The sequence below is a fragment of the Polyodon spathula genome, chromosome 3 (assembly GCF_017654505.1).
Source record: "Polyodon spathula isolate WHYD16114869_AA chromosome 3, ASM1765450v1, whole genome shotgun sequence".
NCBI lineage: Eukaryota > Metazoa > Chordata > Actinopteri > Acipenseriformes > Polyodontidae > Polyodon > Polyodon spathula.
This window is the reverse complement of record NC_054536.1, coordinates 40160202-40175799: the sequence shown is the minus strand read 5'-3', so window position 1 is coordinate 40175799 and position 15598 is coordinate 40160202. Positions and strand designations below refer to the sequence as shown.

Sequence of the window (15598 nt, the reverse complement as noted above, 5' to 3'; positions counted from 1 at the left end):
AGGGCTTGCACATGAAGACCAGACGTGTATTAAGTGTGGGGTCCACCCAACCCCATGTAGTAAAAACAGTTATATTTTTATATTTGTAAATTAGCTTAGTTATATATATATATATATATATATATATATATATATATATATATATATATATATATATATATATATATATATATATATATATAATATATATATATGTACATATAGTATACTATACATGGTACATCCTATTTTTAAGTATCTATAATGTCTTTATAAAATAGCTACACTTGTAATCCACACCTTCTTTGTATATGTGATAAAATGATTCATTGTACTTCTAGACTAGTTGAAAATAAGATACAGGGTGATCAATTATGGCATAAATGACTGAATCATTCAGTCACTAGACTAATCAAAAAATAATTACATTTTTAAAGACAAATGCTACTCTTTATCATAGTCAACATGTAGCAGTACATACCCTATAGCATGTCTCTCCAGGAGCCTCTGCACTGGCATAGACAGCTTTCCCAGGAAGCGTTTTATGATCGGCCGGCTTTTGGCAAACTTGTCCTTCACTTCAATCTCCAACACATCCGTGGGCACAGAGACGAAACTGAACTGCTGTTAGTGGAGAACAAAAAGAAAACTATAATACAAAGCATATCTGGTGGCATAAAGAAAGGGGACCCTTATAGAAGCATAACAAAGTGTAATAAAGCATGGTAACGCACAGGTAAATGTTATAAAGCATGGTAATGCCAGGTAAATATTGTAAAGCACAGTAAAAGCATGGTAACACACAGGTAAATGTTGTAAAGCATGGTAACACACAGGTAAATGTTGTAAAGCATGGTAACGCACAGGTAAATGTTGTAAAGCATGGTAACACACAGGTAAATGTTGTAAAGCATAGTAAAAGCATGGTAACACACAGGTAAATGTTGTAAAGCATAGTAAAAGCATGGTAACGCACAGGTAAATGTTGTAAAGCACAGTAAAAGCATGGTAACGCACAGGTAAATGTTGTAAAGCATGGTAACGCCAGGTAAATGTTGTAAAGCACAGTAAAAGCATGGTAACGCACAGGTAAATGTTGTAAAGTATGGTAACGCCAGGTAAATGTTGTAAAGCACAGTAAAAGCATGGTAACACACAGTTAAATGTTGTAAAGCATGGTAACGCACAGGTAAATGTTGTAAAGCATGGTAACGCACAGGTAAATGTTGTAAAGCACAGTAAAAGCATGGTAACGCCAGATAAATGTTGTAAATCACAGTAAAAGCATGGTAACGCACAGGTAAATGTTGTAAAGCATGGTAACGCCAGGTAAATGTTGTAAAGCACAGTAAAAGCATGGTAATGCACAGGTAAATGTTGTAAAGCATGGTAACGCACAGGTAAATGTTGTAAAGCATGGTAACGCACAGGTAAATGTTGTAAAGCATGGTAAAGCACAGGTAAATATTGTAAAGCATCGTAAAAGCATGATAGCGCACAGGTAAATAGACATGCACCATTAATGTAGCCATTGGTTAAAACAATGTGGCAGTGAAATAGTCATTTTTACTGGACAATAACAGTATCCATACTGTATCAATCAGTATAATGTGGGCCATACTGTATCAATCAATGTGTTTAATTGCACAGGATATTTGGAATACTTCAATTATGGTTGAATTACAAAGCAAGACTGGTTTAACAGGAATCATTTGATGCTGTGTCCTAAATGTATTATCCCAGTGCGACTGCTACTTTATTCCTTCCAATAAACTACTTCCGAAGTATCTGTAGTCCAGGAGATCAAAATACAAATCAAGGAAAACTTCGACCCAGCAATATGAATACAGTCAGAGCGCTGTGTTTTTCGCAAATACAAAATAACATGAAATGTAACATACAGAATGAAATAAAACGAAATGTAAATATTGAAAGAAATAATATACATAAAATACTTTAAATAAATACTTGCAATCGTACTTGTCAAGGCTCAGCCGTTACCACAGACATGGTCCGAAGGGAAACGAATGCTCTGACTAGCACTTGCGCAGATGTATAATTTGGAGCGAGCCGTTTGAGAATTAAGATTGTGATGGAAGAGAAGAGATGTTTGTTTCTAAAATGTCTAAACCATGCATAACAATTAAACAACGTTACAAAGAATTTGAGCATGAGGGGATATATGCAGCGGACAGTGAGAAAATAATAATCTGCAGATTTTGCAGCTGTCGGCTGTAATGGGAGTTGAAAGATACCGTCGTTAAGCATCATTAGCAGTTTATTGCTTTTGTAGAAAATATCGCTCGTTTGCTTGTACAGTATTTTGTATTAGTACGCTAATTATTTGTTTTATTTCAAGTGATGCAAACTTTGCACTGCAGCAAATGCTGTTTTGGTTTTGAATGGATTTGAATGAATGAATTCGCTTTTCTCACGGTTTAAATACTGAGAAACCCCAAGCTTGTTGTATACGGCTTCAGGGCAATGGGATTGAAATACAAATCCTATCTGTATTTTTTTTTTTTTAAATGGGTAGATTGCTGTATATACAATTATTATGACCGCTCCACAGTCGCAGGGCAGTGTGTGTCTATATATATATATATATATATATATATATATATATATATATATATATATATATATATATATATATATATATATAATTGTATTTTTATAGAAGGCATCCAAACATCAGAATCACATTCTGAAGATTCCAAATGTTCGCTCAATTACAGTATGAGCATATTTAAAGATACGCTTGTTCGACTGGGGTTGTGAGGTTGTCAGTAGCCACCGCTTCAGTGGATACCCGTTGTCCCCTATCAACCAACCTCTCAGACTGTCATCCCACTGAAACGCAACTGCCACCTGCGAATTAGCGAGGATAAACCAGTCACGCAATGGAGCAATGATAGTCTGTAGTTGTTGGCATCACAGATCACACACTACTTGTATGTTGACAGAATAGGTCCCCTTACGTTTTGTTGGTGAGTGTACCTTAATGCTACAAGCAAACAGTGTGCTTTCTGCATGTCTCCTTCCAGGTCAGCCTGAAGCAGTTGGCAGATGTCAGTGATTGTTTATCTGTAGAGGCGAAATTGGTGCATACACTGGGTGTCACACAGGCTCAGAAAAGCCAGAAGCCATCTAAATATCTCCTCATCTGCTCTTTGTCTGGCTTTAAGTGCTGTTTACATGACTACAATACTGAATACTAATGGAATAATAATGGATTATTAGCCTGTATATAAATGTACTGATTCACTGACTGTTTGATTCTACTGCAGTCTAGAACAGTATGCTTGCATATCATATCAAACTTTTTCAAATAGTATTTAAAAGCTCATCATTAAAGCCTTGTTACAAGGGCCCATTAACTTTGTATACCCCAGAAACTTAAAAGCCACATGAGCTGAACATGGCAGCCTTAGTACTGTACTGCATTTGTAACGTGTCACCACATTACAAATACATTGCTTTTATAACTCTTCAAAGAGGATGTCATTAATTCATATTGTCTCTTAAGATATGAGGCTGTCACAAAAAAGTAATTTATTTCTTTTGCACAACACCCACGAACGAACCTGACCAGTATTAGAAAATCATAAAGTATAGTACATATGAATGGAGTCAATATCTGAAAGCGTTAGGTCTTCATCACCTGGAAACCACAAAGTCACAAGGCCACAATATGTCTGCCATCTTAGGTCACTGATCATGGTGCAATTAGATTTTCATAAATAGAAAGTTGGCAACTAGTTTGAATAGCAGCAGCAACTGATGTACTGTAACACCGTCAGAATGACAATCAGGTATACAGTAAGCTCCCCTCTCAGGTAATAAGAGTTTGGATGCATGTACTTGTTTATGGACTTACAGAGTATATGGATGTATTTGTTAACTTATCTCTCCTTATAATATTATGGACATAATATTACTGACAGGGTGCACAGTATCAATTACATTTCATGTACCCAGGCTTATGAAATTAAGTAATGTACACAAATAATGCATTATGAACTCATAAAGCAAGGGACAACGGTAAGTGGAGATGTATATTTTTTAAATGGTCTGACATTGCACCTGCACTCTTTTGTATAACTTATTTGAAATCTACATGTGATATTATAGGATGGAGTTATTTAATGTATAGTGTAGGAATCCACATCATGGTTAAACTGCAGCTCTCCATTCCATGCTCGCTTAGCAACATGCTCAGGCTTGATAGAAAAACACTACATTTAATTCCAGGGTGGCACCCACTCCTCCCAGTTACCTTCTTCCTTTCAAAACAAATGAGATTAGGAATTGGCAACTTTCCATGTTCATTTCACATGATTAAGTCCCCTGTCTGACCTCAAGCATATCACTCAAGAATATGAAGGATCTATGCTACAAATCATAGTGTTTGCCTGCGACCTGCTCTTTATTAATGCTGTAGAGTGTAGATATAAAGGTTGGAGGTAAGCTATATTCTATTCTTTGCTTACCCATGTTTTATAAAGAATAAAAATCCCGTAGAATTTTTGCAACCTGATCAACTAATTGGACTAATGTTCAGCTCTAGATTGGGGGTGTGTGTAATTTACTAATCTGCTCAACACACCAGGTAAAATATGTTTTGCCACACCTCTGTCTAAAACAGTAATAACAAATTACATATGCAAGATACATGTTAATATTAATTCTAATATATTTCTCAGCAGGCATTATACTATAAATACACGTGATTAAAATAAAATACATTTTGTAAAGCTAGAAAACACAAAAAAACAGCACTATAAAATTACATTCTGCACACAGAAATCATTAGCATTATTCTTTATACTAAATATTTGATCCTGCTTTTGGGTAAACATGATGCCTTCTGACACACTGCAATGCTTGAATATATAAATAAAACATACATCTTCAGTGTATTTTAGGCATAATATTTACCTTAAACTGATAATTATTGATTTTACCATATTTAGTAGGAATTCTGACCACAAGTGGCTGTTCAAAGTTAATTCTTTTAAAAAGGTTTTACATACAGTGCTAAGTACTTTATTACAGTATTCTTTTTCAGGCAACCTTGAATAACTACACTGTAAAAGCACATATGTTTGTGAAGCTTTGCTCACAAGGGAAAGGAATGAAGAAGGAGAATACATTCTCAAGCCAGTTTACACACACACACACACACACACACACACACACACACACACACACACACACACACACACACACACACACACACACACACCACTAGTCTTTGTTAATATTTTGAAAAGAGATTTCTAAGGAGGTTCAGGTTGTTACACTCTCAGGAGTTTTGGCTTACTAATAGGATCACTCTCGGCACACACTGAAGATTCACTGTATAACTTGTGACTATTTATTTAAAGACATTGTACCAGGATGTGCACCAAAATATGGGATGTGAAGAAAGCAGTCATAGGGAAAACATGCTCTTGTAAATTGTAAACCCATCAGAATAAATACTGCTTCGTATTTGCTGTTTAAAACAGAATGAAATTAAGCACCAAGAAATAAGAAACATGGCATTATCTAACGGCATCATTGCCTTAAAATATATGTCACAAACCCCATGACTGTCACATCACAAACATTAAAAAAGTAGGTGATGCATAGCTAGAAATCATTAATGGATTTAATGAAATGGAGAAGGCCTTTGGGAATACTTAAACGATTATAATATTAGTACAAATCTTCCACTTTAGGTAAATTAATTAGATGTGTGGCACCAATGGGATTCAAATAAAAAAAAAAGAGCTCAATACTCGATCATGGGATGGACCTGGCTGACATGATTTAATGAGCCTTGGTGTGGATATGAAATATCACTTATCTTAACTAATGTATTGTTAAGAATTATTTTGCATATTATTTTACTAAGTGCAGTTGCTCATGTATCTTTTGCCTCGGTAAAGTGCTTTGAGCATTATATATGTTTGTTTGGAGACTATTTCCATGGCTACCTAAATCATCCCTATACTTTGCTGGAAAGATTGATTTAAAACTTTGACAAAACAGTGATGTTTCTTTTTACGGACAAATTCCAAAAACCATCAGGTTCTGCCAGTTAACCTATTTATATGATCTAACAAGTACAACTAGATTGTACTTGTTACCTGCACGATGCAGACTGCTTATTTATCTCCCTGTCTACTCCATAGTTCTTGTGAACTTGATGAGAGCAGGTACTCTTGATTTACCTTCCATGCTGCTGACGCTCTTCTCTCTGTCTCTATGTTGTCATGTGTTCCTCTCACCCATAAAAAGGCAGGGCTTGTAGGCATCAGAAGAAGGGCTGCGGTATTGAAAATGAAACTCATTGTGTAATTTAGGGCCTGGAGTCGAGTCGTCTTATGAGCAGAGACTCGAGTCGAGTCTTTTCTTACAGAGGCTCGAGTCAGGTCGAGTCATTTGATGACAATTACTCAAATCGAGTCACCGAAAATTGTGACTCGAGTCTGACTTGAGTCGAGTCACTGACACAACTCTGGTTGTGTTACAATAGCAATAATTACATTCAAAATATTACAGAAATAAATTGTCTCCAAAAATTGCAGAGGCTCCACTTTTAATAAAACAAAGCAAGTAAAATTTTAAATTCCTTCAGTCACATCCCTATTCATCCCAAACACATGAAATATCTCTGTTTTCTGTGCTGCCATTCGGCCTCTCCTTAGCCCCCCGCATGTTCTCAAAGTGCGTGGATGCCATCCTATCCCCCTTGCGGCTGCAAGGAATCAGGATGTTTAACTACCTGGATGACCTGTTGATTTGATCCCAGTCGCAGGAAGAAGCAGTGGCCCACATGACGATTGTGACGGTGCATCTGGCGAGACTGGGTCTCATCCTCACCGATGCCAAAAGCCAATTAACACCAGTGCAAAGTACGGTTTACTTGGGTCTCCGGCTGGATTCCTAGTCTACCTGTCAGACAACAGAGAGACTGTTCAAAAGGGATCAACAGTACAATTGGTGTGCCAGAAATAACTGGGTCTGATGACCATAGTTTCAACAGCCATCCAGCTGGGGTTACTCCAAATGCACCCGATTCAAACATGGCTCAATGCCTTCCGACTACATCCCAAATGCGACAGACACCGTTGGCTGACTGTGTCTCGCATAAGCTGAGAAGTCCTGCACTGGAGGAGGCAAACTTCTCATCTGCGCGAAGGCATAAGGATGGGAGTGATCCACAGCTGTCAGGTGCTGACGACAGAAGCATCCAACTCGGGCTGGGGTATGATCTGAGCATGCAGAGGAGTCCGTGGGTCCTGGTCGGGTCTCACCCGTCAGAATGGCGACTCCACCCTCCAGTGGTAGAGCACATTTGGCAATGTTTAGGGAAGGCCAGAGTTTACCTCTTTGCCATGGAAAAGATGGTTCTCCCTCCACCGCTGCGGTGGTCCACTAGACATCGTCGACCTATCCCACGAGTGGCCCAGGTCGCTCTTGTACACATTCCCATCATTACCATTGCTCCCAGCCTTCCTGGAGAAGGTCCGGAGACAGAAGGTCCAGGACAATCTTTTTTTTCAAACCTTTGCCAGCTGCTGCAAGACCAGCTCTGGGAGATGCCACTACGCATGGATCTCCTCAGTCAGGCGAGAGGCACTCTCTGGCATCCAGAGCTATCGAGACTCCACCTGTGGATCTGGCCCCTAAACGGGACCTTCTGTCTGCCTTAGGGCTCTCAGACACAGTTGTCAGTACACTGTAGAATGCTAAGGCCCCCTCCACAAAGTCGTGTATGCCTATAAGTGGAGGTATTTTTAAAATTGGTGTATGGCCAGAGGTCATAGCAATCATTTTACAGTTTCTGCAAGACCTGCTAGAGGAGGGTAGACACATATACCAATGCCGGTCTACCACACTTATGATGATGGCCAGGCACTCTACCAGAGGAGTGGCTACAACATGGGCCCTCTTTAGAGGAGCTTCATTGACTGATATTTGTACTGCGGCTAGCTGGGCCACTCTACATACATTCACCAGGTTCTACCGACTTAACGTGGTAGATTCCTCTATGTCTTCATTAGGCACAAGAGTCCTTGAGGTTGCATGCTCACACAACACACATTAGTTTGGCAGTAGAGAGACCTCATCTGTTGTCTCCGCTCAAGCTCCCTCGCAACTGCTTTGATATACGTATTGTTGTTGGTTGTCTTCGAATTGAAAGGAAAGTGAACGTCAGGTTACGTATGTAACCCTGGTTCCCTATGTAACCCTGGTTCCCTAAAACAGAACATGACCAACAAGCCTTGTAAGGTTGTATCACTCGCATTCACGCGTTTGATGCAAAAGAGAACATGATTTCCGCGCAGTGACTACTTATTCCCTCAATAGGCGGGACCGATGACATCACTCCCCAGAGTGGCCTATCGGCAGCTCTGACATAAAATGCTCAGTAAATACCTGACCTGTGGCAGGCATATACCAAAAGTATTGTTGTTGGTTGTCTTCTCTTTCAGGGAACCTTTTTGTAGCTTGGCTCTTCAAAACAGCTCAAATAACTTTACCCACGTTATCTGATAAGATACTTACTATTGTAGCAATGGCTCAGAGAACTACTCTGCAATCATGTAAAAAAGTAAGGTTAAAAAAATGTTAATAAAAAGTGATCTGAAGCCTTGTTAGGAATGTTTTTGATTGTGTTATCTACAGGTAGTGGTAATTAGTGCTCATAAAGCAATTGATAAGCATATTGTTTTGTTTTGTTTTTGTAAATATTAAGATTTTGCAATATAAATGTTGTAAATGATAACATGTATCATATGAGTGACACAAATATTTTTAAACAATCTGCTCACAATAAAACTGAGAAACATTCATTGTGCATATTACCTTCTACAAGAAGGGAATGGACATCCAATAATGTACAGTAAGTAGCATTTAATTGGACAAGTGTTGACCAAACTCATCGCACCATGTCTGTGGGGTTAAGTGGAATACATTTACCACAACATTCACTGCATCACCCAGGATGCAACCTCTTGGTTAGAAACTGTGTGAAGGGCATTTTCAATGTGGGAATGACTGTCATTTCTTATTTCTCTTGCATGTGAGTCAATAACAAACTTTTGTTCTTATACCAAGCAACAGCAGTCTCACAACATGCTCCTGCAACATGTCTTCACCTCAATGGCTAATTAAATAGGCACACTGTGCTGTACATATGGCATATGTGTTTTGATTAGTGGCAGTGCACAACTACAGTTACATAATGTATCATTAGAAGAGTTATGTGGCAAGTGCAGTCCTGTAAATGTATTGTTGAATTCTCTGAATATATGATACACTGTGAACAGTTTATATAATAAGTTAACAAATATTTAAAAATATGTTATTAAATAAGAAAGGCATGCTTCAAAATGCTCTGGTATTTTTAGTGAATGCAAATTCGGGTACAAAATACAGGCACAGCTTCTGAGTCATGTATAACCTTGAAGGCAATCATTGACACTCCTTGTAAATAATTGGACATGGAGGAGGAGGTCATCATCTAGAAATGAGGAGCTATCTGAGTTGAGCTTCAAACTGGGCACATCATTTCTGAATGATTTTCTTTGTAGGTCCCCTTCAAATTAAAACTACAGACTTTCAAATTTAAAGCTGTCAGGATTAAGAACCACACACATCAATAACTGTTTGCCAGCCTCAGGATGGCAAACATTATATTTTCATATGTTGAAGGCCCTAGCAGCTGTAAAACCCCAAATGCATAATTCAGAAAACAAATATTTTTCTACTGGGTTAAGTCTGAGTCATCGGAGCAGTTAACTCTCCCTCCCTAATAACTGGAATCATTTTTTTATTAACTTTCCTCAATTTACAGATGGTGTAACTTGTTTCTTCCTTCTGCACCAAGTCAAGTGCTCATTTGTAGCCGCCAAATGTGATCCAAAGTGTTTTCTTCAAGACCTTCTCCCCTGTCCTCTGCTTGGATAGGTAAATGTGCAGTTTCTTTCCTCAGTAATACTGGTGACTCTTGAGCAATGTACCCTGACACAAAGGACTGACTATTACCTGCATCATTACCATAGTTAAAAGCAGATGCCTGTTTTATATTCGGTAAACTGCAGGGTCTTTTGGCAGTAGAACTTCCAATTAATGACATTTATCTATGGTCAAACTTAAATCAATATGGTGTTATTACATGTTAAAGTGTTGATGACACTGTTTAAGTGTTTAAGATAGTACGGTATGGGGAATATTTGGCCTAAAATTATGTTTATGAAGACTAGATTCACCAGACCACACAATTATTCCATTTCAACTTGAAAAAAACAAACATATATTTTTTCTTTTCAATGAATAAAACATGTTGCTAATGTTAACCTTAACAAATACAACACAATGCTGCTTTTGATGCATACAATTGTCCATTAATCTCACAAGCACACATTTCATCTTCTGTAGTGCAACTGTGTATCTCAGCCCAGAAGATTAACAAAAAAGGCTCTGTTCTTTTACCACATTTCAGTACAGATGACAGTTGCAATATAGTGATGCAGCAGCAAAAAAGTATGATTATCCACACGTTGCCTCATGTGTTTTCACCTTATCTGCTAATGCATTACTCATGGCAGCAATGCTTATGAAAAAAGCTCATCTGCTTGCAGTGAAGTGTTGTACTGGAGGTTTGCTTCCAGAGCATTTCATTGCTGAAGTACTCAGATGTCATATCTTGCTTTTTATGTATTTATTTATTTTTGGTAAATGTGAAAAATAAACTGTATAACACTATACACTGTATAACACAAGGTATGTCATTTGTGCAAACGCTTCACGTAAAAATAAATGATATTATGAAAGGCAATTTGAAGTAAGTTGTCTGTCCATATGCACAATCTAATCAGATTCAAGCTCTGCCTATTTGAAGAAACAATTCCAAAATATCCTATATGTCCTGCACCTAAACCACATTCTTTGGATTTAAGCACATGAGTTCAGAAGCACATTATTCTTTAGAATCTTACTGAGTTTGCCATGTATCTTCTGCATATTTGTTTTCCATTGCAATCAACGTTCTTTGTTCATCCAAACACTGTAATTGTGACTTGAAATTGGGAAAAACTTTGATTCTTGGGTTAGTTTAGTTCAGAAGAATTCTGCTCTCTGTTTCTCAATTTGACTGTTGATACTAAAATAGTATAAGATCTATTGAAAGGGTCCCTTTTTTAGTTGCCCAATTTAGTTGCCTTTACTAATATGGGTATTGGAATATATGGGTATTGGAAAAGTTTTATTAGTCTTAGGTTACACTTGCACACACACCAGAAATCAGAGTGGGATCCACAGCAGAGAGTGGCCGGTGTTCTGACCTGTACTGTGCAGAGACGTAATACTTGACTAAAATCAGCTTATCCAAATATTTAATTATGTATTTATGGATACAATTCTAATACTTTTGCCTTTTATCAGACTTGCAACACAGTAAAACAGTTAGAGCAACTCTGTGAGATCTGGCACAGTCAAGATGACAGAGGTCTACATCACACAAGGAATGTCAATTTTGGAGCTAACTGGCAACTAGTTTTGCAACCTAAGTTCACGGGTGCAAATATGCCAGTGGGAGTGTGAGGATGTACAGCAGATGGGACCTAGAGCTGTAATAAAAGGGGTAACAGTAGAAGTTGTGCCCTCCACTGCCACTTATCTGGCACAATACACTTAGCCAGCATGAAGCTTTAATCTTTAAACTTCACTTTCCCTTTAAAGGTCTCTAATTCTATTATCCAAAGCGACTTACAAAAAAAATTAACTATATATAAAAGTATATAGGGCAGCATGGTGGCATGGTGGCTACCGCTGCAGCCTCACAGCTCCAGGGTCCTGGGCTTGATTCTGGCCTCAGAGGTCTGCCTGTGTGGAGTTTGCATGTTTTCCCCGTGTCCGCACGGTTTTCTCCGGGTACTCCGGTTTCCTCCCACAGTCCAAAGACATGCGGTCTAGGTGGAGTGGCCTCTCTAAATTGCCCCTTAGTTGTCCTTTATCCCTATGTCTGCTGGGTTAGGGTCTGGCTCACCACAACCCTCTATAGGATAAGCAGTTACAGATAATGGATGGATTCACATTTTAGAATAGGTAATGCATTTATCTAATTTCTACAAATATTTCCAAAGTGTCTTTCACCATCTTGTCAGAATGCTTTACTTTATTTACGTGCCTGTGGCTTTGTTTGTGTTTGGGTCGTCTTCGTCAGTTTTTCTCACCGCCTTAATGAAACATCAAGAGGACTACTGACTGAATCAGAGAGTTGTGCGGGAGATGTGAGTCATGTGACTTAGCTTACCTATTATGCAAGTTTCCGGCTCGACTACACCACTGCTGCCTGTAGAAAATAGTACCAGAACAGCGTTCCAGTGCATTCTGGCTTTGCTACACCACTACCTCTTGTGTGCTTTTAGTTTTAATATAGGTGCAATGCCAGTGTAGTTATAATTTGCTCTGGAGTGGGTTTGATTCGGAGCTCAAGAAGAACTTGGTGTTTGTATGTAGAGTCTTTCTTATAGGAGAGTTATTGTTTACTGCTGCAAAGCAAACTACGGGCATGCATTGTTATGCTACATTTAGCCTAACCAGAGGAGTTTATTTGCTAGATTTACAAACTACACCACATCAGTCAGTTATATCAAACAGTATTTGTAAAGCATTTTTTTTAACTGAATGAAAAACAAAACAAGTTGAAATGTATTGAAATGTAAAGGAAGGGTCCAGCCAGAACCCAAGATAGTTGGGAAATCTAGACCCATTTATGATAACTAGGGGTTCTTGTCTGACTATTTGCTATACAATAGGGGATTATTTATCATCAGTTTTGTATTTTGTTAAAATATATATTCAACCTTCCTGAGAAAAGGTTTATACTGACAAAGATATTCCATATTTATTGAGAAATGACAGTAGGTTTAGAGAAAAAGGCCTTAGAAATCCAGGGATTTTGGGGAGCACAGACATATTTGTCCTGCTCCAAAACCCCTTGCACACAATTATGGCAAAGTAGATTGGCACATTATTGTCTTGAAAGTAGCCATCACCGTCATTGTTTGGCTTTCCAGATCAAGGGACAAAATGTCTCGCAGAAGGACATGCCCTACACTAGGGCAAATCCAGTTAGGTAGACAGGTCCTAATAAAGTGGCCAGGTAGTGTATGTCTTCTTTCAAATAATAACAGATGACTTGTTTCAGTATAAGAAGGATAACAATAATACAAAATTCTGAAAAAAAAATAATACAACTTTTGCCTTTGGAACACTCAGAACAAAGGAAGCACGTGGATATTGCAACCATATTGTTCATGGGAGGATGGCAGGTAGTATACAGCTGTGCTACAGTACAAGTCGAAACTGAATCAGTGTATCTTTCACTTCCAGGCTTTTATACATTTCCAAAAACTGGGTCAAAGCCACCACTGTGACAGGTAGTACATTTCAGAGCCTAGGGACACAGCAAACAAACAAGCCCTTAACAACGCAAGGCAAACGGGAAGTCAGCGAGGCAAGCCCTGCAAGTCCACTTTACAGCTTTCTTCTTACAGGCATCTGGTGATGATACCCCATAGTAACCAATAAATGAAACACTCCGATAACCTTCCAGTGAACACAAGACTGTGACATCTGCCTAGTCTGTGACTGGTAAGCTGTTTAGTAGGCCCTACAAGGCCTCTTTTTGACAACCAAATTAAACTCATTTCAATTGCATATATTTTATTTATAGTTGTGTTTTTATTAGTCATTTGACAACAGCTGTCTTTGCAACTTTTAATCTGTCCACCGCCTTCAATAGAGTTTCTGCAATCTGACGTCTGTTGCTTCTTCATCTTCCTCAGCAGGACTAAAAACAACCTAAACTGAAAGCAAACTACATTGAATGGAATCAGCGTTGGAATTGAACACACCAGAGTACACACAATCACAAGCAGAATCTGTTTCACATTGTTCCCTCTAGCGTCTTGACCCAGTTTCTCAGTTTCATTAGGAACTCTCTTATAGTGCAGATTCATGAATAACATCATATGAGTTCCTACAAAATTAATCAAATGTGATTCTGGCAAACCCACAAGCCACTTTAAGCCAAGACTTTGCATCTGCAGAATTCTATCTTGTATACCGCAACAGAACACAATCGAAATAGAGGGCTTATCTTGCTGTGACCACTATGAATTGCATATTCTGTAGAATTATGATTAAAGCCCCTAATGTTGACTAAAAATGGTTTGATAAAATAATATAAAAAAATTTCCATAAAAAATAATCTTGTGGTTATATTTCATTCGTTAGATACAATGTATTGTACTAAAATGCCCATGAGTAATATAATAATTTCCCCTGCTTCAGGGGTGTGACTTGAAGTGACTAAAACTGACACACTCTTTATGGAGCTGTATCTCCGCAGACCTTGCTTACAGCTGAAGACTTCAGGTGTCATATAACATTGCTGCTCTCTGTCTGGCAGTGGTGAGACCTCAAGCAACAGAATGAATAGGATGATGGAATTAGCCTGGGACAACAAAGTCTCAACACATAGCCTAAAATAGTTTGCAGTCCATTTATTGTACATGCACAAACCTGCTCTTAAAATATGTGTTTAATATTATGTAATAGCAGCTGATATGTCTCAAAAAGCCTATGGCATCAGAACTCTGTTGATGAAACTATGTATAGACTATTGCAATAGAGTTGTAAGCACTGTATCTGTACTACTTCTCATATTCAACTGAAAAGGTGACTTATGTGATCTTTAAAGTGTTTAATGTTAACATTTCCAAATTTCAAATACAAATGTGTCAACATTTTTCTTGATCACAAATCATTTAATTAATCTGAGGTGTTAACACTCAATGACATAAAATGAGTGGTATACCTTCAGGATACATTTGTGACTTTATTGGTGTATGTATCAGATGTTTAATCACAAAACATTATATACTGTGCCGCTTCGATACTACAGTCAGGATGAGTAATTTAGCCTTAATTCTGACTCCAAATTTTAACTTGTTACCAAGACTCAGTTCTGCTCAATTAAGTAGTAGTAGTGTGGCAAAATACCTTCAGGTCTTTTGATCAATAGATTATTGATTTAATATGTTTATTTCTCCAAACTCTGTGGTTCTTATTACCTTCTTCAGGTTAACATGCACTTTCACCTAATTGCAATCCAATAAGTGTGTTGCTTTTTGTAACTCAAATGTTTTTTTGTTTTTTTTATGCTGAATTGCAAATATCAATAATTAAAAAATAATAAAATAAAAAAAAATATATATATATATTTTTCCTCTGGAACGAGAGCTGCTGCAGGAAAAAGTTAAACGCAGTTCAATTGAGAGTTGGTGATTCAAATGACGAAACAAAGAGCCTACCTTTAATGACACAATTCCATTATAATAAAAAATGCCATTTTTGTGAATCCAAAGAAGTTTGGTTGAAAAATGTGTGTATAGTTGTTTTATTGTTAGCTTGCTTGGGTTGTGCAGATTTACAGAATGGCAGACGATCAGTAAGAGCCTGGACTTAGTGTGTTCATACCTTACTGAAAGCGTGCACTGTGTACTGCTTAGTAAGCAGTAATGTTAATATACAGTAACTGTATTGTTTCTGG

General features: G+C 37.8%; 1 protein-coding gene across 1 annotated transcript in view; it reads right to left on the bottom strand.

The window, feature by feature from the left end:
• Window positions 1-15598, bottom strand: part of LOC121313083 (E3 ubiquitin-protein ligase HECW1-like) — a 140286-nt gene that overhangs the window by 56513 nt on the left and 68175 nt on the right. Inside the window, exon 7 of the mRNA XM_041245230.1 lies at window positions 461-603. Coding sequence (XP_041101164.1) covers window positions 461-603 — 143 coding nt within the window. The remainder of the gene's footprint in view (window positions 1-460; window positions 604-15598) is intronic.